This window comes from Triticum aestivum, chromosome 7D (genome assembly GCF_018294505.1).
Source record: "Triticum aestivum cultivar Chinese Spring chromosome 7D, IWGSC CS RefSeq v2.1, whole genome shotgun sequence".
Classification (NCBI taxonomy): domain Eukaryota; kingdom Viridiplantae; phylum Streptophyta; class Magnoliopsida; order Poales; family Poaceae; genus Triticum; species Triticum aestivum.
In genome coordinates, this window is record NC_057814.1 from 9136013 (window position 1) to 9160050 (window position 24038).

The 24038-nt window shown below is 47.3% G+C and overlaps 1 protein-coding gene across 1 annotated transcript; it reads left to right on the forward strand.

The window, feature by feature from the left end:
- Window positions 1-18698: 18698 nt before the first annotated feature.
- LOC123167359 (uncharacterized) lies at window positions 18699-20598 on the forward strand. The gene is made up of 2 exons (XM_044585203.1): window positions 18699-18842; window positions 18949-20598. Exon 2 carries the CDS (start codon window positions 19237-19239, stop codon window positions 20197-20199), a length of 963 nt encoding a protein of 320 aa, XP_044441138.1. The 5' UTR covers window positions 18699-18842; window positions 18949-19236; the 3' UTR covers window positions 20200-20598.
- The last annotated feature ends 3440 nt before the right edge of the window (window positions 20599-24038 follow it).

Here is a 24038-nt window from a genome sequence, read left to right on the forward strand (position 1 = left end):
TTTTCGAAGACCCGGGATCTCTATCTAGCTGGCGATACGTTGTGTCATCCATGCACCTGACGCATCCAGAAAATCCGTGGACCACCTGCCCCGCGAGATATCCGTAACCGAGATAGTCGTGCACCGTCGTGAGCAGTGCGGCTCTCATAGGGAAATATTCTTTCTCTGCGGCGTCCCACGTATTGGCTGGCGTTTTCCACAGCGTGTCTAGCTCCTCTTTCAGCAGCCCCAGATACAGATTGATGTCGTTCCCTGGTTGTTTCGGCCCTTCAATTAGCATACTCATGTGAATGTACTTCCTCTTCATGCACAACCAGGGGGAAGGTTGTACATCCACACAAACACAGGCCAGGTGCTATGTGTGCTTCTCTGGCTGCCAAACGGATTGACTCCATCGGTGCTCGCGCCCAGCACGATGTTCCTTGGATCGTTCCCAAATTCTGGGTGTTCGAAGTTCAACGCTTGCCACTGGCTCCCATCCTTAGGGTGACTCAGCATCTTGTCTTTTTTATTTATCTCCGGATCATTTGCGTCATCTTCTCGCTTCTTCTCCTCCCTATCCGCGTGCCAACGCAGGAGCTTTGCTACCTTAGGGTCCGCGAAATACCGCTGCAGACGAGGAGTGATCGGAAAGTACCACACCACTTTTCGAGGAGCTTTCTTCCTCTTCTTGTATCGAGTGACGCCGCACACCGGACATATGGTAGACTCCGCGTGCTCGTCCCGATAAATGATGCAATTGTTCATGCACACATGGTATTTCACGTGCGGTAAATCCAGAGGACACACGATTTTCTTCGCCTCCTCGAAACTGGTCGGGCACTTGTTCCCCTTGGGAAGACGTTCGTGCCAGAATGACATGTTCTCGTCGAAGCATGCGTCGGTCATTTTGTGTTTTACCTTCATCTCCAGAGCCATGAGCGTTACTTTCAGGCGGGTATCCTCGGGCCTGCATCCTTCATACAATGGAGTAACCGCGTCTATCTCCAGTTGATCCAGCTTGGCTTTCTCTCGGGCGGCAGCTCTTGCGTTATCCGTCTGCTTGAGAAGCAGCTCTTGAATATGAGGGTCCTGCACCCAGCCCATCGATGGTCCATCGTCGTCTGCTCCGCCGGCATCTTCATCTTCATGATCATGCCCTTCGTCTGCTCCCGCATCTTCCTCATCATCATGTCCGGCATCTTCTACATGATGACTGTGTACAGCATCACCGTCGTGATCATGTCCTGGAGATTCTTCGTCTTCTCGCCCGCCCGAGCCGCGGTGGTTGTCTTGCTGCCCATCCTCATTTCTTGCCCGACCCCCATGGACGACTTCATAGTCATCTTCATCACCTTGCCACCGATAGCCATCCATGAAACCACGCAAGAGCAGGTGGTCCCGCACCTGCCCGGAATCCGGGTCCGCAATAAGGCTCTTCAGCTTGCATCTTCGACACGGACATCTTATCTCCGTCTCGTTCTTTTCAAGCATCTCGGCCTTCGCGGAGCTCAAAAACCTATTCACGATGCCTTCGGTCATCGTGCGGACCATGGTCGCCTGCGGGGTAGAGCAAAACGATATTTTAGAACCAAGAAAAAATTTGGCATGACTTTCCCTAAAAATAGGACCAAAAAGAATGCATAGTGCCAAAATTCTCGCCGAAACGGAAATGAATCAACATTCCGGCAAAATATTGGCAACTATCGCATTTCAAATACCGGTACCTGCAAACACAAACATATATGCAACACCACAAACATATGCAACACCACTAACATACATAGATCTAGCTAGGCCATAAAAAGTGCATGTGCACGTTGTTCGAGAGGGAGAACAACATAAAGATAGCTTCCCCCTTACTTACCTATCAAAAAAAGGTAATTTAACCACTTAATTTGGATGAATTTATGGTGCAAATGAGGTGAGGAGGAGGAGGCAGCCGAGACAAGCTTGGAGGAGGAGGTGGAGAGAATGAAGTGGGGAAAGTGAGTGGGTAGGTGTGGCTGTCCAAAATATCTAGCTCGTCCCAGGTTACTAATGGCGCACCACCACCCAATGCGCCATTAGTAACCCTGGTTACTAATGGCGCACCTGCTGGTGGTGCGCCATTAGTAGTTTTGCAAAAAAAAGACACTAATGGCGCACCAGGGAACAGTGCGCCATTACTAGTTTAAACTAGTAATGGCGCACTGTTCTCTGGTGCGCCATTAGTAGTTTTGCAAAAAAATAAAAAAAATATAGTAGTGGCGCACTATGTGGCTGGTGCGCCATTACTAGTTAGAACTAGTAATGGCGCACTGTGCCCTGGTGCGCCATTAGTATGTTTGGAAAAAAAATTGTTACTAATGGCGCACCGTGTGTCTGGTGCGCCATTAGTGTCTTTCACACTAATGGCGCACCAGCACATGGTGCGCCACTGCTATATAGCAATGGCGCACCACATGTCTGGTGCGCCATTAGTGGCCATTCCATCTATAGCCCTTTTCCTAGTAGTGTGATCATGAAACTTCCGATCAAGTTACTTTCGAACCTCGTAGGCAACCAGAGTACGATCCGCACCAGAATGGTACGGTAATCCTGTTCTGGAGGTCATGCTAGTTGACCATGACGAACCTACGAACTATGAGGAAGTGATGATGAGCCCAGATTCCTTGAAATGGCTTGAGGCCATGAAATCTGAGATGGGATCCATGTATGAGAACAAAGTGTGGACTTTGGTTGACTTGCCTGATGATCGGCAAGCCATCGAGAATAAATGGATCTTCAAGAAAAAGACTGACGCTGACGGTAATGTTACTGTCTACAAAGCTCGACTTGTTGCGAAAGGTTTTCGACAAGTTCAAGGAGTTGACTACGATGAGACCTTCTCACCCGTAGCGATACTTAAGTCTGTCTGAATCATGTTTAGCAATTGCCGCATTTTATGATTATGAAATTTGGCAAATGGATGTAAAAACTACATTCCTTAATGGATATCTTAAAGAAGAGTTGTAGATGATGCAACCAGAAGGTTTAGTCGATCCAAAAGGTACTAACAAGTGTGCAAGCTCCACCGATCCATTTATGGACTGGTGCAAGCCTCTCGGAGTTGGAATATACGCTTTGATAGTGTGCTCAAAGCATATGGTTTTATACAGACTTTTGGAGAAGCATGTATTTACAAGAAAGTGAGTGGGAGCTCTGTAGCATTTCTAATATTATATGTGGATGACATATTGTTGATTGGAAATGATACAGTATTTCTGGATAGCATAAAAGGATACTTGAATAAGAATTTTTCAATGAAAGACCTCGGTGAAGCTGCTTATATATTGGGCATCAAGATCTATAGAGATAGATCAAGACGCTTAATTGGACTTTCACAAAGCATATACCTTGATAAAGTTTTGAAGAAGTTCAGAATGGATCAGCCAAAGAAAGGGTTCTTGCCTGTGTTACAAGGTGTGAAGTTGAGTCAGACTCAATGCCCGACCACTGCAGAAGATAGAGAGAAAATGAAAGTCATTCCCTATGCCTCAGCCATAGGTTTTATCATGTATGCAATGTTGTGTACCAAACCTGATGTCTGCCTTGCTATAAGTATAGCAGGGAGGTACCAAAGTAATCCAGGAGTGGATCACTAGACAGCGGTCAAGAACATCCTGAAATACCTGAAAAGGACTAAGGATATGTTTCTTGTTTATGGAGGTGATAAAGAGCTCGTCGTAAATTGTTACGTCGATGCAGGCTTTGACACTGATCCAGATGACTCTAAGTCACAAACCGGATAAGAATTTTTATTGAATGGTGGAGATGTAAGTTGGTGTAGTTCCAAGCAGAGCGTCGTGGGGGGATCTACGTGTGAAGCGGAGTACATAGCTACTTCGGAAGCAGCAAATGAAGGAGTCTGGATGAAGGAGTTCATATCCGATCTAGGTGTAATACCTAGTGCATCGGGTCCAATGAAAAATCTTTGGTGACAATACTGGAGCAATTGCCTTGGCAAAGGAATCCAGATTTCACAAGAGAACCAAGCATATCAAGAGACGCTTCAATTCCATTCGCGATCTAGTCAAGGAGGGAGACATAGAGATTTGCAAGAGACATACGGATCTGAATGTTGCAAACCTGTTGACTAAGCCTCTCTCACGAGCAAAACATGATCATCACCAAGACTCCATGGGTGTTAGAATCATTACTATGTAATCTAGATTATTGACTCTAGTGCAAGTGGGAGACTGAAGAAAATATGCCCTAGAGGCAATAATAAAGTTGTTATTTATATTTCCTTATATCATGATAAATGTTTATTATTCATGCTAGGATTGTATTAACCAGAAACTCAGTACATGTGTGAATACGTAGACAAACAAAGTGTCCCTAGTATGCCTCTACTTGACTAGCTCGTTAATCAAAGATGGTTAAGTTTCGTAGCCATAGACATGTGTTGTCATTTGATGAACGGGATCACATCATTAGAGAATGTTGTGATGGACAAAACCCATCCGTTAGCTTAGCATTAATGATTGTTTAGTTTTATTGCTATTGCTTTCATCATGACTTATACACATTCCTCTGACTATGAGATTATGCAACTCCCGGATACCGGAGAAACACCTTGTGTGCTATCAAACGTCACAACGTAACTGAGTGATTATAAAGATGCTCTACAGGTGTATCTGATGATGTTTGTTGAGTTGGCATAGATCGAGATTAGGATTTGTCACTCCGTGTATCGGAGAGGTATCTCTGGGCCCTCTCGGAAATGCACATCACTATAAGCCCCGTTGGGTCCGCACGCTTAACGTTCAATGACGATTTGTATTATGGGTTATGTGATTTGATGTACCGAATTTGGTTCGGAGTCCTGGATGAGATCACGGACATGACGAGGAGTCTCGAAATGGTCGAGACAGAAAGATTTATATATTGGAAGGTTATGTTTGGACATCGGAATGGTTCCGGGATGTTCGGGCATTTTTTCGGAGTACTGGGAGGTTACCGGAACCCCCCGGGGAGTTAATGGGCCTTCTTGGGCCCTAGTGGAGAGAGGAGGCGGCGGCCAGGTGGAGGCGCCCCCCCCCCCCCAAGCCCAAACCGAATTGGACTAGGGTGGGGGGCGGCCCCCCTTTCCTTCTCCCCACTTCTCCCTTCCCTCCTTCTCCTAGTGGGAATAGGAAAGGGGGGCCGAATCCTACTTGGACCGGGAGTCCAAGTAGGACTCCCCCCCATGGCGCCCCCTCCCCCCTTGGGCCGGCCACATCTCCTCCCCCCCCCTTTATATACGTGGGAGGGGGCACCCCAAAGGCACACCAAGCCTTCTCTTAGACGTGTGCAGTGCCCCCCTTCACAATTACACACCTCGGTCATATCGTCGTAGTGCTTAGGCAAAGCCCTGCGCCGGTAACTTCATCATCACCATCGCCACACCGTCGTGCTGACGGAACTGTCCCTCGTCCTCAATTGGATCAAGAGATCGAGGGACGTCATCGAGCTGAACGTGTGCTGAACGCGGAGGTGCCGTACATTCCGTGGTGGGATCGGTTGGATCGCGAAGACATTCGACTACATCAACCGCGTTACTAAACGCTTCCGCCTTCGGTCTACGAGGGTACGTGGACACACTCTCCCCTCTCATTGCTATGCATCTCCTAGATAGATCTTGCGTGATCGTAGGTAAAAAATTTGAAATACTGCGTTCCCCAACATTAACACCTAATGTAAAGGCATCCGTAGATCTAGAAATCGCTACCCGGTCAATTGGCAACATATCTTGTGGATGACAACTCTTCTTTTTTAGCACCGTTTGGTCAAGGAAATGGCCATCTGGCAAGTCATCTGCGGGGGTGCCCATAGGACCTAGGCCCTTCCCTAGGTGCCTTGTAAGATCGGTGCCTAGGGCCAGTGGGCCCCACTAGGGACTGGGCCTTGGCCCTGGTCTTCTCCTAGCACAAAAAATTCCTCTTCTTTTTTTTCTCATTTTTCTTGGACTTTTGTATGTTGATTTTTGAAATTTCCAAAACAATTGAAAACATGAACTAGCACTTGAAACTTGATTAATATATTATACCAATAAACATGATAAAAAATATGTTCAAAGTGTGTAGAATTGATATATATTATACCAATAAACTTGATTAATATATTATACCAATAAACTTGATAAAAAGTAGCATGACTCATACAAAACTTATAAATACATTTGAGGCATATCAGAGATGAACTCGGATGACGAAACGCACATCAGCGGGCCGAGGATGAAACCGACGGTGACTAGATCAGGATCTGATACTTTAGGACGGTCTGTGGGGCGATAATGAGCCAGGATGGTGCGCTATTTGGGGAGAGGAACCATGGGGCTTGAGGTGTGAAGCAGATGACATATCTAACGTCGCGGGAGCAGATGACATATCTAATGACTCTCCCTTTATTGTGTAATATTTTTGCATTCATTATGCAATCGCAGAGAGCGGGCCGGCTTCGGCGAAATATGTTGGATCAAGCCCGGTTACGTTTCCATAGTTTATTTTGTTTCATCGTTATATGCAACTCTCTCAAGTGATCCTGCTACGGCAACTTTTGTCATTATTGACTTAGGTTTGTCGGCGACATAATATCACATTGTTACAAAAAAAGATCGAAAAAATATGTAATTGTTATTATTTTTGACTGAGCCTGTAATTTCATTAGATTGTGGTTGTTAATGGCTTTTAATGAACACAGTCTGTTTTTTATCGGCCACATATCCTTTTATTAGTAGAAGCTACCATGGTAACTATTGTGATGGGAGACGGCTAGTTGGACGAAATTAAAATATTTATACTAAACATTTTTACTTGTTGACATGTAATTATCATATATTTTGACTAATATTCTCTATTATAATGATATTTACGGAAAATCTACATTGGAGATATTTGAAACTTCAACATTACTAACTTACAACCCAATTTATAACATTAAAATGCAACATTTAAAGTAAAATATGATTTTTACCATGAAAATGTGTTCTTTTAAGAAAATAGTCTGAAATATTGTGTTGAAATGAATTTCATTGATCTAAATCTAGACAAAGCAGAATGACAAAACATCCATCGATTTAGTAATTTGTTGCATTTCTTTAGAAAGCAAAAAAGAGCCATATGTTAAATATAGTTTTGATGGCCTACACATGCAGTGTGATTAACATTTTATAAACATTATAGTGTGTTTACATATGTATGGTTGTGTCTGTTACATCTGTACATATCTTGGTAGATGATTCTACAATGCACGAACGTAATAAATGTATTGTAATGATTTCATCTCTTGTTTAAAGAATATCCAATCAAGTAGTTAGGTAATCTTCTCTTCTATTCTAGATCCTCGGTGTTATTGATGTCTAATTGTTGTATTGTCACGTTCTACCGTATATGACATCTAAACAATGTAGTATCAGAGTCTTAAAGGTGTGGTCGAGGGAACAATGGAGACCACTGAAGGATGGGTGGACAAAGGAGAACTCTGGCGATGCTATGGCCTAATAGGTGATGAAGGTGGAGGAGGAGGGCATCCTACGAGACGAACATGGCACATTCCTTGTGGCGACATATTGTTTTTTCCCTCCATGTTCGACCTTGAACTGGTGGACCTCAAGGCTTACCGGCGAGTATTCTAACTAACCATGGAGATGAGGCTATCAAAGCTTGTTGTGGAAAGAGAATCCAAAAATATTGCCTCCAAGCTGATCCAAAGAGGGACAAATTTGCATATGGGCCAATCGTGAAAGAAGTGAAAGGTCTGCTCCAAACTAGAGAGAATTTTACTGTCGTTTGGGTGCGTGTTTGGGCTAATAAAGTCAGCTCATTGCCTAGCCAAGGAGGGTTGTGCAACTTGGATCATGTTTTTTCGGGTTTGATCTCAATTTTGTGATGGAATAGAGGTTGCATGGAAACAGAAAAATCTTTTCACAAAGCAGATATATATTCATGGGTGAGTTACTTCAGCGAATCTGATATTTCCTGTTGTATATTCTCTTCTAGTTCTAGTTTGGATTTTGCTTTGAAAGCAAAAAAAAAAAATCAATTTAGTCTAGACAGGGATTATGCTTTTTTGTTCTGAGGAAACCGAGACTATGGTTGGTTTTACAGTGTTGTTGGTAATAATTTGGAAACCAGTGGTAACATGCTCATGGAGACGAGTAAAATTTTCAAAAGCCACGGAATTATTACTGCGTTCTCGAAGTCACGTGGTCAAACATTGGAGTGGAGCCCCGCGACAGCAAGAAAGAAAAAAAAACAGTGGAGTGGAGCAGTACGTGGCATTCGCCAATGTCGGCACTCACGTTGTGTGTTTTCTTTCTCCAGTCTCCGCCCGCACTCCAGGTCAAGCCTGGTCGTCCTCCATTGTCGACATGGCCTTTTCCGGTCCGCATTCCGCCTCTCCTCCACCACCATGCCTGCCAAGTACTTCTTCGGCGATGGCGTGGCCTCCGCCCACCCCAACCCTTCCCATCAGGCTCATCTTCGACGAGCACCAAGCCATCCTTGGTCCGTGGCGCCGCTTCCCCGGCAGAGAAAGGTACCTACGGTAAGCCACGACGATGGTGACAGATGGGGACTCACCCCCTGTTAGTTAGTGCCTCATCAATCCTTGGTCCATGGCTCCGCTTCCCCATTTGGGCCGGCCTATTTCCGGGCAACCTGTAAATTTCTTTTTATTTTCTGTTCTTGTTTTCTTTCTACTTTGAATAATTTGGGACATCAAAAAAGTTTCAATTTTTTTTTAAATGGAAATTTTGAAATCAAATGTTTAATAAATCATAAAATATTTGTGGATCCAAAAATGTTCACAATTTTATAAAAAATTGCTTGGTAAAAAATGTTCGAAATTTTGAAAAACAAAGTTCAGGAAATCGAAAAATGTTCATGATTTTTATAAAGTATATGTATGAAAAAATGTTAATTAGGTTAAACAAAATTTTGCCAATTCAAAAATGTTCATGGATCAAAAAAATATACTCAAAATTTGTGTTCGTGACATACAAAATAGTTTATTCATTCATAAAAATTTCGTTAATTGAAAAATGATAATGTATTTCAAACATGTTCGTTAAATTAAATGTTCATACTAGAAATGTTCGTCGATTTTAAAAATTGTTACACCAATTTCCAGAACAATGTCGTCCATTCTAGAAATGTTAGTCGATTCAAGAACATTGTAAAAAAATGTTTACAATTTTTAAAAAATGTTTGCAAATACTATAAAATGTTCGGAATTCAAAACAATTAATTTTAGGAAATATTTGGAAATTCTGAAAAGTGTTCATGAATTTGAAAAATATTCATGATTTCAAATATGTTCACGTGTTTAAAAAAATGTTCATGATTTCATAAAATTTAAAGTTATAGTGTATCTCGTGATGCAACAAAATGTGATCATGATCATTGGAGAACAAAAGTCTGTCTGTCCTTTTCAGATTGTTTTAGATCGACATCTCTGTCAGACTTCAGATACACTAAATAATTTTTTCCGCATTCATTCAATTGGATGACAATATTTTGGTTTCAGTCAATTTTTGGCTTGACCCGGAGACGAAGTCAATCGAGATGATGGATGGTGAACACCAAGAGAACGGACTTGTCAACCACTCGCGCCCACCTGGCACAATTCGTGCACATCGGCTTCTTCCACCTCGCCGACGCGCCACTCCAAGCGTGCCACCGAATATCTTCTTTGGACTAGTCCGTTTTCGGAGCAGTTTGAAGTACTCTCGGGGCACAAATTCGAAGTAGTAGCTACCATCAAAACAAGCTGTTTGGTATGCAAATGAGAAGCTCAGAGGATGATAAGCAAGGAATTTACCTTGTCAGAATTCCTACAGCTAGCATGCCAATTCGCACTCATACTGAAATTGAACAGTGGTGTGTAGACTTGGCAATCTGAGCCTAGTATGCTTGTAAGGGGGCGGTGGCCTCGCTAAATCTCCAGCTTTTAGAAATTCCAGTGCAAAGTTAGTCGCTTAACTAGCGATAAAATTCACACGGAAAAATCTGTAAACCGCAGAAGACATGAACTGGTCGTCGCAGCAGAAGACGAAGACCTCCAGCAGCTTGCGAAGACTGGCGTGCTCCTGGAGAAGCTGAGCTTCGTCGTAGCAAGCTGAGAAGATTCCGAAGGCGTGTATATTTCCTGAGATATCTGCCCCGGACGTTGCAGGGTGCGGCCTGTGCATGCGACGACGGTGGCGGTGCTAGTGGCTATTGAGCCCACGACCTCCTTAGAAGGAGGGAGCCGGGACTAGCAGGGATGCACCACCGCCGCGGCGCTGAGCCCCGGAGGTGGGAAGAAGGCGGCGGTCACTGGCTAGTTTTTATCCTTTCCTTTTTAGAATAAAGTTGGCTAGAGTAAAAAGGAGTTTCACTAGAGCACATATGATTAATGGTATTTTGTTTCATCACTGCTTGAGAGAAGCAAATCAAGTGGCAAATCATTTGGCAAAATATTCTTACGAGTCTCATGCTGGATTTGGTTGGTATCAGCGTCCACCCGATTTTCTATTGTATTATGTAATCCATGATGTAACTCTTTTGACATCGTAATAAAGCGTCACCACGTAAAATTTCAAAAAGTAAGGAAAAAAAGGAGAAGTGCTATTAGCGACCTGAGCGTGCGAGAGGGCACAAACGTGCATGCCTTCTTCGTCCTGTTCATCATTTGGGCCGGCCCATGTACCCTATTTTTCCATTTGTTTTATTTTCTCTTTCGGTTTTTGCTTCACATTGATCAGGATTTTTAAAAAATATCGAATTCAGAAATCTTCAACAATTTGAAAATGCTCTCGGATTCAAAAAATGTTCACAAGTTCAAAAAAATGTTCTCAAATTCAAAAAATATTCGTGCATTCAAAAATATTTTTAATTTTGAAAAACGATTCTTGTATTCATAAAAGTTCCAGAATTCGAAACAAATGTTTGCATACTTAAAAAAGCCATGAATTTAATAAATGCTCATGAATTTCAGATTTTTTTTGCAAAATAAAAAAAGTTTGTGGATTAAAAATATTTCATGAGTTTAAAAAATGCTTATGAATCTAAAACTAATGTCCACAAAATTTTCCAATGAATTTGAAATAATTTGACGATTTTGAAATAATATTCTCATGAATTTGGAAATGTTCATGATTTATAATTGCTCTTCACGAAATAAAAAAATGTCCATGAAGTTAAAAAAATGTCTGCAAGTTCAACAAAATTTTACTAACACCAAACAATGTTCACATGTTTTAGCAAGTGTTCATGAATACCAAAAAGTTGTTGGTGAATTCCGTGAAAATTTTCACAAATTTAAAACCAAGTCACGGATTTGAGAAATATTGTCAGTTCCAAAAAATGTTCAAATTTTTGAAAAAAATGTTTGCGAATTTTTTGCGACGTTGTCTTTTTTTCAAGAATTAGAAAATTATTACCAAATTCGAAAAATATTCACAAGTTTTTAAAAATGTGCACGAATTTGGAAATTTCTTGCAATTTCATAAAAGTGCTTGAATTGAAAAAATGTTAGTGATTTGGAAAATAAAGTTTACGAATATAATTTTTTGTGAATGTGAACAAAGAATAGAAAGGATATCAGGACAAAAAAGTAAAAAAAAGAACAAAGATAAATAATAAAAAGAAGAAAAAACAAAAGAAACACGAAAAGCCGGTTCAGGGAAGGTTCAAAACCGGTGGGGAAAAAACCTCTAGAGAAGGCTCGTACAAGGAGGGTGATGGCTTGGACAAGGTGGTCTTCGCGGTCGACCGAGTTGGCCCCTGTCACAACGGTAGTGCACACCACCGCGTGATTGCCAGTTGGCATGGCCAAGTGTAGGCGTGCGTGGGTTCCACCTGTAAGGCGCGGGGGGCAGGGACCGGTGGAGTCGTGTGCGTGTACTTAAACCCTGGAGAGGGGATGTATCAGGCATGCTATTGGAAATACTAAACTGAATTCTCTCACCTACTTTCCCTTCGCTCATCCCCTTCTCCAAGATTTCTCCTCACCCTCTCTCTCAAATCGCTACCGCATCCTACTCTAGTCGCTCTGATCCAGATCAGGGCGTTACATTTGGTATTCAGAGCCACCGAATCCTGCCTCAAATTTTTTCTCCGCTGCTCCACGATCCTCTTGGCCTTGATCTGTAACATCCACCGCCGCGGGTGCGATCTGCTCCGGCATATCGCCCAAAATCCCAGGCGGGGTTGGATCGGCTCGGAGATGAGCAACGGCGCCGTCCAAACCATTGGTTCAGGCGCGACAGCTGCTGTCCGCCATGGACGACAACACCAGCATGCTCAAGGCCCTCATGGAGACCGTCCTCTCGCGCCTCGATGAACAGAAGATCGACAACGACAAGCGGCTCGAAGCGCAAGCCGCCTTCAACGCGCAGGTTTCACAAGATCTGCGGGCTCTGTCCAAACAGGTGGATCTCACCCAGGCCGACGTTGACGAGACGCGCCAGGCACTCGAGCGGTCGCCGTCCCCGCGCGGATCGGGATCGGCCACCGTCCTCAACCCGTCCCCACCTCCACCCCCGCCGCCTCCTCTACGTCATCCACCGGCAACACCAACAAGGGCCGCCATCGTCCCCCAGACTCGCAGATCAGAGACCACCCCTCCTCCAGGTGCCGCTCCAGCAGCCGATCGAGCCGCATCACCACCAACACCACGACAACTACATCAAGCCGCCCAAGCACGACTTCCCATGTTTCGACGGCACTGCTCCGTATCTCTGGCTGGACCGCTGTCGCGCCTACTTCGACCTCTACTGCGTGCCGCGGTCCAGCTGGGTGACCACGGCGACGCTGTATATCGAAGGCCAGGCCGCCCACTGGCTGCAAGCATTTCGCCAAACACATGGGGGCCTGGGGTGGGATGCGTTTTGTGCGGCCATAATCGAGGAATTCGGCGCCGACGAGTTCGAGCTCGAGATGCACAAGCTACTTCAACTCCGCCAGAGCGGCACCGTCAGTGAGTACCGTCAGATGTTCGACAGCCACATGTACCATCTGCTGGCGCTCGATCCCTCGCTCTCTACCAAGTTTTTCATCACCCAGTTCCTTCTGGGACTCAAGGACGAGCTGCGTGCGGCCGTGCGTCTTCAAGCCCCCACAAGCATCACGCGTGCGTCGATCCTCGCGCGGATTCAGGAGGAGGAATTGAACACGCCACGGGCGCGGCCACGACCACCGCCGCAAGGCCGTCCACCTCTAGCGCCTCCGGCGCGCCCGGGCGTCGTGCCACGACAACAGCCCGACGACTACGCACACGAGCGGCAACTCAAAGAATTTCGCCGCGCCAATGGACTCTACTTCAAGTGCGGCGATCGATACAGCAGAGAGCACCGCTGCAACCCGCAGGCGCAGATGCTCACGATCCAAGTGGGCGCATACGGGGAAGTGCTCACCGACAACGCGGTGCACGCGCTCGACTTGCTCGATGCCCCCGAACCCGCAGTTCCACCTCCGGAGTGCTGCACCATCTCAGCGCACGCGCTGGATGGCTCCGAGGCACCCAGCACCATTCGACTCCGCGCACTGGTGGGAAACCAGGTCATGCTTCTCTTGCTGGACTCCGGGAGCACCCACAGCTTCGTCAACAAGACCTTCGTCGAGCGCGTCGGCGCAACAACACAGGAGATCGCCACCCTGGATGTGCGGGTGGCGAATGGCGACCGGCTCACCTGCTCACGCCAAGTTCCGGAGCTCAAGTGGTGGATGCAGGGCCACACCTTCTCGACGCTGATGTACGAGCTCAACACCGGCATCCTCGGCATGGATTGGTTGGAGAAGAACAGTCCGATGACATGTCACTGGCAAGAGAAGTTCATTTCATTCCTCCACGAAGGCGAGATGGTCACACTGCAAGGTGTTCGACCCAAGTCGACGCCCACTCTCGCAGCCGTGCAGCCGGCCGAGCTATGCAAGCTGATTGCCGTCAACGACATCTGGGCGATGGCCATGGTTGAGATGCAACCATCCAAACCCAAGTCTCGCAAGCCCTCTCAGACACCAATCAGCGATCTCCTGGACGAATTCGCGGATGTGTTCACCGCGCCCACCGGCTTGCCTCCCCACCGGCAATACGACCACGCGGTCACCTTGGAGGACGGAGCGCAGCCAACAAACACGAGGCCGTACCGCTACTCTCCACTTCAGAAGGACGAGATCGAGCGGCAAGTGAAAGAAATGCTCGACGGCGGCATGATCACCCATTCGGTCAGTCCTTACGCCGCGCCCGTGTTGTTGGTGAAGAAAAAAGATGGCACCTGGCGGTTCTGCATGGACTACCGGCACCTCAATGAAGTGACCGTGAAGAACAAGTTTCCGCTGCCCGTCGTCGACGAGCTACTCGATGAGTTAGCTGGGGCGGCATACTTCTCCAAGCTCGATATGCGCGCAGGCTACCACCAAATCCGGATGCGTGAGGAAGACGAGCACAAGACGGCGTTCAAAACCCACCACTGCCACTTCCAGTTCCGGGTAATGCCGTTCGGCTTGACCAACGCTCCGGCGACATGAATGACATCTTCGCCAAGTACACCCATAAGTTTGTCATCGTTTTCCTTGACGACATTCTGGTTTTCAGTGAAACTCCGGAGGAGCACATCGAGCATCTTCGGCTCGTCCTCACCCTTCTCCGCGAGCATCAGCTCTATGCCAAGATGTCAAAGTGCTCGTTCGCGCAAGATCACATCGACTACTTGGGCCACATCATCTCCAAGCAAGGTGTCGCGACCGACGCCGAGAAGACTAACGCCATGGCATAGTGGCCAACACCAACGAACGCCCCTAAACTTTGCGGCTTCCTGGGGCTCACCGGCTACTACCGAAAGTTTGTGCAGCACTATGGGATCATCGCCAAGACCCTCACGCAACAGCTCACCAAGAAGGGCTTCGAGTGGCCCAAGTCAGCGTAGCGCGCGTTTGACACGCTCAAGCAGGCGATGGTGACCACGCCGGTGCTCGCCCTCCCCGACTTCGACATGCCGGTCTCCATCGAGACCGACGCGTGCGACACTGGCATCGGTGCCGTGCTTGTCCAAGAGGGCTACCCCATTGCCTACTACAGCAAGGCCTTGGGCGTGAAGAACCAGAAGCTTTCAACCTATGAGAAAGAATTATTGTCGGTTATGATGGCGGTGGCCACATGGCGCTCTTACCTCTAGCGCGGGCCGTTCACCATCGTCACCGACCACAAGAGCCTGTGCACACTCGGGGATCAACACTTGGTGACCGATGTTCAGCGCCGCGCCATGTCCAAGCTCGTCGGCCTCCAATTCAAGTTCCAGTACAAGCGCGGGATCGACAACGGCGCCGTCGACGCCCTCTCGCGTGTGGGCAGCCACTTCAGCGCCAATGCGATGTCCATGTGCCAGCCTGCGTAGATCCAGGAGGTGGACAACTCCTACGCCACGGACCCGGACTCCCAGGAACGGTTGCAGCAGCTCGCTCTGCACAGCCCAGACGACGACGAGTACGAGCTGTATCGTGGGGTCATCGCCACAGGCGACTGTGGATCGGCGCAAACACAACACTGCACACCAAGCTCATCAGCGCCATGCACGACAGTGCTGTGGGAGGCCACTCCGGCTCGACAGCCACATACCAACGCATCAAGAAGCTGTTCGAATGGAAGGGCATGAAGGAGGACGTCACCGACTACATGCGACAATGCCAGGTGTGCCAACAAGCAAAGCACGAGCTGCGCAAGCCAGCGGGCAAGCTGGCGCCACTGCCCATTCCAACTGCTCCATGGCAAGATTTGACAATGGATTCCGTCGAGGGCCTGCCCATGTCCGAGGGGTACGACGCCATCATGGTCGTGGTCGACCGCTTCACCAAGTTCGCGCACTTCGTGCCATTGCGACACCCGTTCACGGCGACACAGGTGGCGAAGGTGTTCTGGGACAACATTTTCAAACTGCACGGCATCCCCTCTTCAATCGTGTCAGACCGCGACAAGGTGTTCCCCAGCGTGCTCTGGCGCGAGCTGCTCGCCGGCGCCGGCACCAAGCTCCTCTATTCCACTGCTTACCACCTGCAAACTGACGGACAAAGTGAGCGCGTGAACCAGTGCATGGAGATGTACCTGCGCTGCGCTGTCCACGACACTCCGCGACAATGGCGTCGCTGGCTGCCCTCCGCTGAGTTCTGGTGCAACTCCTCCTTCCACTCCTCATTGGGTTGCTCTCCATTCAAGGCGCTGTACGGGGTGGAGGCAAATGAGGGGAGCATGGCCACCTGGCCAACAACATCGGCAACCTTGCTGGATGGTGAACAGTGGGACTGGGCAGTGCACAAGGATACCTTATGGGTGCAGCTGGCTCGGGCACAGGCAAAGTACAAGAAATTTGCAGATCGGCACCGCACCGAGCGTGTCTTTCAGGTTGGTGAACAAGTGCTCCTGAAATTGCAGCCCTACGTGCAGAAATCCGTGGCCAGTCGCCCGTGCGCCAAGTTGGCATTCAAGTTCTTCGGACCCTTCTCCATCATCGCCAAGATCGGCCCCTCCGCCTACAAGCTGGAATTGCCATCAGATAGCCGCATCCATCCTGTGTTCCATGTACCCCAACTGAAGCCTTTCACACCCAACTACACACCGGTGTTCTCTGAACTTCCTGCAACTACCGACTTGTCCGTAGTGGATTCCATGCCTGTGGAGATTCTGGACCGGAGAATGATGAAGAAAAGTGATGCTCCGGTGGTTCAAGTTCAAGTGGCGTGGAACACCACTCCTCCATCAACAACCTCGGAGGACTCCTCCATCAACAACCTGGCAGCAATTTGGGACGACAACACCATTGACGAGGGAGTCGTTTCTCAAGACGGGGAGAATGTCACAGCGGTAGTGCACACCACCGCGTGACTGCTAGTTGGCATGGCCAAGTGTAGGCGTGCGTGGGTTCCACCTATAAGGCGCAGGGGCCAGGGACCGGTGGAGTCGTGTGCGTGTACTTAAACCCTGGAGAGGGGATGTATCGGGCATGCTATTGGAAATACTAAACTGAATTCTCTCACCTACTTTCCCTTTGCTCATCCCCTTCTCCAAGCTTTCTCCTCACCCTCTCTCTCAAATCGCTACCGCAGCCTACTCTGGTCGCTCTGATCCAGATCGGGGCGTTACAACCCCATGTTGGAGTTGGCGGACGGCGCTGTCCGCGGGCTGGCATCACCACCTCCTCTTGATGGAGGACGCATGGGAGCACTTCCGCCTGTTAGTGGTGGAGGAGAACCTCGCAGGATATTTGCGGCTCGAGGCAGAGCGCACGAACACTTCCACCCTCGTCGAACTCTGTGACGGCCCGTCCCTCATTGCTGAAATGTGCGCCATCCTGGAGTCCATCGAGGATGAGTGGGTGGTGTCGACGAACCGCAGTAGGATTTTCATTCATGACCAAGAGATGGAGAAGACCTTTGCAGACGAGGATGTGCAAATGCCTCACGCCGCCAATGACCACGAGGCCGGTCATTCCGGCAAAGGGGTGATCCCGATCCCCTAGGAGAAGGAGTAGATAAATTAGTTTGCAGTATATGTGATTTTTATTTTCAGATGTAGTTTTAGCTCGTTTAGCGCGTGTGATGTTCGATGGGAGCAGCCTGTCCCCGATCTATACCGTGTCCTCCTCTGCAATGATGAAGGTGCAGCAGCCCCTTCAAATCCACACCGCGCCTCCTCGAACACAAGGTTGGTGCAGCAAAAATAACGGACTGGCAACGGCGCCGGCGACCTCTCAGCACCGGAGCCGCCGGAGATGCTGCTTCATAGCTCCAAAAGAGCCGCCGGCGTCCCGCTGCATCGCAGCACCGAGACTCACCGAGGGGCTGCACCATGGTAGCACCGACGGCTGCAAAAAAAACTTCAACGCAGCAGTGACGACACCCCGACGAAGCTCCAGTGCACCTCCATGGAAGCACCGTCGACGTCGGCGAAGCTGCATTGCAGCCCCGGCGATGCTCCATTGCAGCTCTGGTGGAGCTCCATTGCAGCCGCGGCAAAGCTCGAACGACCCCGACGACGCTCCGTTGCAGCAGCGGCGAAGCTCCGACGACCCCTGGCGACTCTCCATTGCATCCCGGTGGCGCACCATTGCAACTCTGGTGGAGTTCCATTGCAGCCACGGCGAAGCTCGAACGACCCCAACGGTGATCCATTGCAGCCGCGGCGGCGCTCCGACTACCCTCCATTGCAGCCACGGGCGCACTCATTGCATCGCCGGCGATGACAGCGGATGCTGCGACACGTCATGCGGCAGCCATGGCGGAAGCTGCGACGACGGCGGAATCTGCGGTGGAGCACGGGGATGCCTGCGATGCAGCTCCGGTGAAGCTCTACTGCAGCCTCGGCGGCGTGAGGGTGAATCAGCCATGGGCCGACGGCCGTCACCTCCTCCGCTGTGGTGATGCTGCTTAGAACAAGAGAAGGGAAAGGAAAAGAATCGGTGGAGGATATGTTTCGTGGAAGAAGATAAGGTGGCGATTGGAGTGGTGGGCGGGCCCCACAGCACCACGTGTAGCACAGGAAAAGTGGCTTACGGGAGAGAGTTATCATCCGACTTAATTTAAACGTTTTCGATAAATAAATCTACGAATGAATTGTAGTTGTACTAGCTCGTTTGTAGTTATATGAGGCATTGGTGCAAGCTTTTGCGTATTTTCCAAGGTTAAAAAATAGTGAGTCGGACCTATAAGGGGCAAGAACAAAAAATATAAAAAAAGCCCAAACGGACACCTCCAACCGGACTGGGCTTTTTTGTTTCAGTCCGGCTTGAGCGTCCTTTCCACATCGTCCTCCTGTGATCCTGTCTCTGTCGCTCCAAGAAACTCGTCGCCGCCGGCTGCATCCCCGCCGCCCTAAACCAGCCCAAGGTACTACCTTTCCCGACTCACCACGGCGAGGAAGAGGTCACCACCACCGGCTGCTACTACCTGATTTTCCTCGGCCTCATTCGTGATTCCCTCTCTCCATCTGCAGATCTGACCCCTGCCCAGGCCCTTCTGCTTCCGCTTCCGCTCCCGCTCCATGGAGGAGGCGGATAAAGGGGAGCTCTTGGAGAGGGACACCAAGCCTTAACTGGACAGCCATCCGGGGCCAACGGCCGGCCTGCCCCTGCTCACCGACGACCTCATCCTGGAGATCCTCTCCCGCCTCCCCGTCAGATCCCTCCACCGCTTCAACTGCGTCTCCGTGCCCTGGCGCCACCTCATCGCCGACCCCGCCAACCGCAAGAAGCTGCCCCAGACCCTCGCTGGCTTCTTCTACATGACCATCAACAACAGGCTCGGCCACCACTTCGCCAGTGTCTCCGGCGACGGCGCAGCCCCGTTCGACCTTTCCATCCCTTACCTGCACAATAACATGTACGGCGGCATCACCCAGTTGGACGCCTGCAATGGCCTCCTTCTCTACTGTGCCTTCAAGAAGAAGATGGAGAGTTGGGATGATTTCCGTTTTCTAGTGTGCAATCCCGCCACTGGGAGGTGGGTGGAGCTGCCCCCTCGGCCGCCTGTGCCCGCAAACAGATATTGCTGTACCACAGGTCTTGCTTTTGATCCGGCAGTCTCATCCCATTTCTACGTTCTTCACTTTGAGCAGGCCGTTCCGGGAACTTACATCACAGGAGTGAACATCTACTCGTCGCAGACAGGAGCCTGGAGTTTCAGGAGTGGTAGGATGGTTGAGAAAGTGGTGCCGCTCCATAGTAAATGTGTCTTCGTCGGCAGTATGATGTATTTGATTGGCAACCTGATGGGCTTCAACAACAAGTACGTGCTGATGGTGGTGGACACGGAGGGGGAAGTGTGGAAGACTATTCCTGTGCCGTACGGCCGAGGATCTGCCACGATTGGAGTGTCGCAGGGGTGCTTACACTATGTTGTAGCTTCAACGGTTTCAGTCAATGATAGTAATGAAATCCTAGGTTCTGGGATAACACTTTGGTGCCTCAAGGATCGTGACAGTAAAGAATTGCTTCTGAAGCGTTCTGCCAACATCAATGAGCTTATGGGCATGATTGGGGAGAAGTACAGGGTGGCTGCGATTCATCCAGATTGCGACACCGTTTTCTTGATGTCATCTGGAGGTGATACCTTGGTAGCGTATGATATGCAACATCAGAAACTTCATTGTATCCTTAATCTTGAGAAAGGCATTACAAAACCGAAACGGTTTCTACCCTATGTTCCTCTGTTCTCAGAGTCATTACCAGATGCAGATGGGCAGTAGCTTTACCTTCAAACCACCCCTGTGGTTCCTCCCAAGAACCGCCTCTTCTTTCGGCTGAACAATTTGTCTGTGTACTTTGGAATCTGCTTCAATCATGATGCTCAATTTGCTACTGCTTACACTCCTGCTGGCTTGATTTCCAGTTCAGAGCAATGCCTGGCAAACTACAGATGGAGCATAACGCCATTTCCAAAGAACAATGTTACTCTTGGTCTGTTTTGCCTAGCACTGGTTGTTGTTCTGGGCATGTGTTAGTTCCATGTGGCTAAATTCTACTGTAATTGCTCTTCCTTTCTATAACAATCAGTTTGTTATGGTTATCCTAAATCTTGTTGTAGATTGTGAACCTGCTAGTGCTGTGAAAGGGTCAATCAGACTGGTTACTGTTGAAAATGTCTAGTTGACATTATTCGTTCAGTATTTTCATAAAACACCGCCTTTGAGCAAGTTCTTTTTATGTGTGTTTGTTGTAGCTAATGAATTCAGTAGAGCTTTGGATCTGTTAATCACAGAGAAATTGCATAAAATGCCAATGAAATAAAATTGGAGTGCGTACTTTTGTACAAATACGCCAGAGTTCTACTGACAGTGGTAACGACAATTTTATACATGATATTAGTTTGTGAACACAATTGAATGGCCACCAAAAATAAGATCTCTTGGTGTGGTTAATTGCTTTGGCTGTGTTGCTACCCTGTTTGAGTTGGCTCAACCAGTTTTGTTCTTGTGTACGTTTGTGAGTTCCCGATTCTTGAATGTTCTTTTTAAGAATCTGGAATGCCATTTTATTCGAAGAAAACCTCTGAGCTGCTCCAGAACTGATGATGTATTTATCTTAAAATTGGCATGGAATGAGTCAGACGTGTCTAACATTTTTACATTCATAAAGAGCCGGCCATCCATTTGTCAATCTGAACATTTGCCGCAATGAGCACAGGATTGAATCCCAACTAGTATCATACATAATCTTGGTCTAGTGATTTTTGTTTTTTCCCTACCTGCTCCAGGATTAAAATTTTGTTTTTTCCCTACCTGTATTTATCTTAAAATTTAAGTTTTTTTTCCCTAGCTGTATAGATCATACGTAATCTTGGTCTAGTCATTTTTGCTTTATCCCTACCTGTATAGATCATACATAATTTTGGTCTAGTGATTTTTGTTTTGTCCCTACCTGTATATCTTCAGTTCCTTGGATTGGATCCAAAAAGTGAACTCCCGTATCCTTCTCTCTTTGGTCATTACTGTCAAATAGGCCTTGGTTGATGGGCTTTGGCTGTGTGGGCTGTACCGTTTGACACTTTAACTTCGCCGATTGAATCTACTATTCTTAAGAAGTTGCTCCCCACTACTCCCTATTCTTTCAACATGCACACTGTCCACGTCACCGATATGCCATGTCATTTTTCAGTTTCCAAATGGAGCCAATCAATCTTATTCCGCTGGAAAAAAACCTGCTTTTTTCCTTCTTCACCTGCAGCCGCTCATCTCGCGTCCCGCACGGCCGCCGGCCCTCCCGCGGGATCGGATCCCACCTAGCCTCTCACCGCTGGAGCGCCGCCCATCCCCCGCCCTTCCTCCTTTCCTTCCTCGGCCCCACGCATGCGTCTTCTTCCCTCACGGGCCGACCCTCACAAATTCTCAGTGGCTCAGATCTACATCCCAAGGGTTGCCCTCTCCCGTGCTCCACACCCTTTCCTGTTGGGTCCTCCTTCCTTGGCTCCTCGCCTCCCAATAATTCTAGCATCGATAGATTTTCCAACGTTTCTACCGTCCTATCATCTCTCCAATTAACTTCCCCACAATTGATTTCCCATTATTCTCTTTATTATCTTCTACGACAGACGATCTTCATCTTCACTAAGATAAAGGGAACGGCTCATGTGTGAGGACATCGGTGCCGTCGAGGGGAAAGGTGCTCCCGGATGACACCATGGTACCAGCCCAGTCCACACAGGGAAGACGGAGTACAAGTACAACCCCGTTGTCGCTAGCTTCTGGTCAGATCGATGGATCGGCGACGACGGCGCTCGGCAAAACATCACTGTTCAAGGAAGGGTTGCGATCTACATGAGCAAATACATGGTGTACCTGCAGATGAAGATGGCGCTAGCCATCCTATTCAGGTTCTAGCTTGTGAAGGGCCACCCCGTCAAATACTGCATGTTGACCATCTTCTCCATGGCGCACAATCTCAAGCTCCAGATGCAAATTGGCTATTGACTATTTAAATTTTCTCTAGCATATTGTATCAATAGTGTTACTTAAGGTAACTCCAATTCCTCAATTTTGTTAGCAGGATTGCACTGATTTTTCTGAAGACATGTGAAGAAATTATCTTGCACCAATCTCCTTTGATGGTATGGCTTCAATAATCTTCTTCGTGTTCAACACATCTTCTATTTGTGATTATTGATGTATTCTGGGTGTATCTCTAGATTATCAAAATAGTTTTTGCAGGTTACTTTTGTTGTTAAATTCTTCTTAATGATGGACAACTCTAACCTGCTAGCCACGTTATGGTGATACAAATCTCCTTTGATGGTATGGCTTCACAGATCTCCTTTTATCGTTCAACGTATAATCTGCCAACCTGTGAAGAAATTAGCTTGCACAAATCTCCTTTGATGGACTGGCTTTCATAATCTTATTGCCGTTCAACACATCATCTATTTGTGACTATTGATGTATGCTGGATGTATCTCTAGATAATCAAAATATCATTTGTTTGCAGTTTGCTTTTTTTGTTAAATTTCTTAATGACGGGCAATTCTAACCCGCTAGACATGTTATGGTGATAAAACTTATTTTCCATGTCTATGCATCTCTTTTTGTATTTCCCAACAATTTAATCGAACATTATCTCAATTCAGGCCATAGCTGATACTGCTTGATGGTGGCATTTACCACATATCGCGGATGCGTTAGCCAGAGATGGTTGTCACTGTTTCCATGCTCAAGGCGATCAACTTGGAGACTATTTAATTAAGTATCCTTCCTTTGGCTATTTAATCAATTGGGGCATGTTTTTCTCGGTTCATACATCATGATCAAGTTACTGAACCTAATTGTTTTGGCATATAATTCATCTTGGTATCATATCATGCAACTAAATATAGGAAAATTTTGTTGCCCTTAAATAATTTTGTATTATTAGGCACACTATACCAATATAAACATTAAATTACCTACTTCCAGGGGCATAAGTTATGCCGCTATTACGGGACTGTACCATATGATATATGGTTCTACATTGATATGTTAGAAGTCACTCATTACTTTTCTGAACTCTGCTTAGTTGTACACCAGTATTTTTAGTGATCTATTTTCTTCTCTGTCCTTCTTTAGCAAACAAAGTGTTTTATATTTGCAGAAGCTGGATGACACCATACATTACAACCTTTCTCCCATATTTGAAACTTGGAAAAGTCCGAGGTGGTTCCAGAACGCGGAGATACATTTTAGTCGTCTTGGTATGTTAGAAGAGGTACCATGTTTAGATAAATGTTTTGGTTTATCGCTTACGAAAGATTTTGAAATGCATACACACGAATGATGCCATTTCTAAGCCATGTGCTCATACTGATATGATAATAAGATTCTTCCTTTAGTTATGTTTTTGCTATTTTGTCATTCCTTTTGCTGATTTGAGTAGTTTGGTTGACATGTGATTCTCGGGTGGTGTTGCCTGGGATTATGATGTTAGTTCCTCAACTCAGCATCAAGAGAATTGATTGTAACATGCTGGTTTCAAAGTATGTTCTGACCAAAAATTTGAGTTGCTCTTCCAGAATGGGTGAAGTATAATGCATGAGTCTGCAATTTAGTTGGTTAGCAAAGTG

Coding starts and splice junctions, on each gene's coding strand:
- LOC123167359 (XM_044585203.1), top strand. CDS start 19,237: ATGACCATCAACAACAGGCTCGGCCACCACTTCGCCAGTGTCTCCGGC.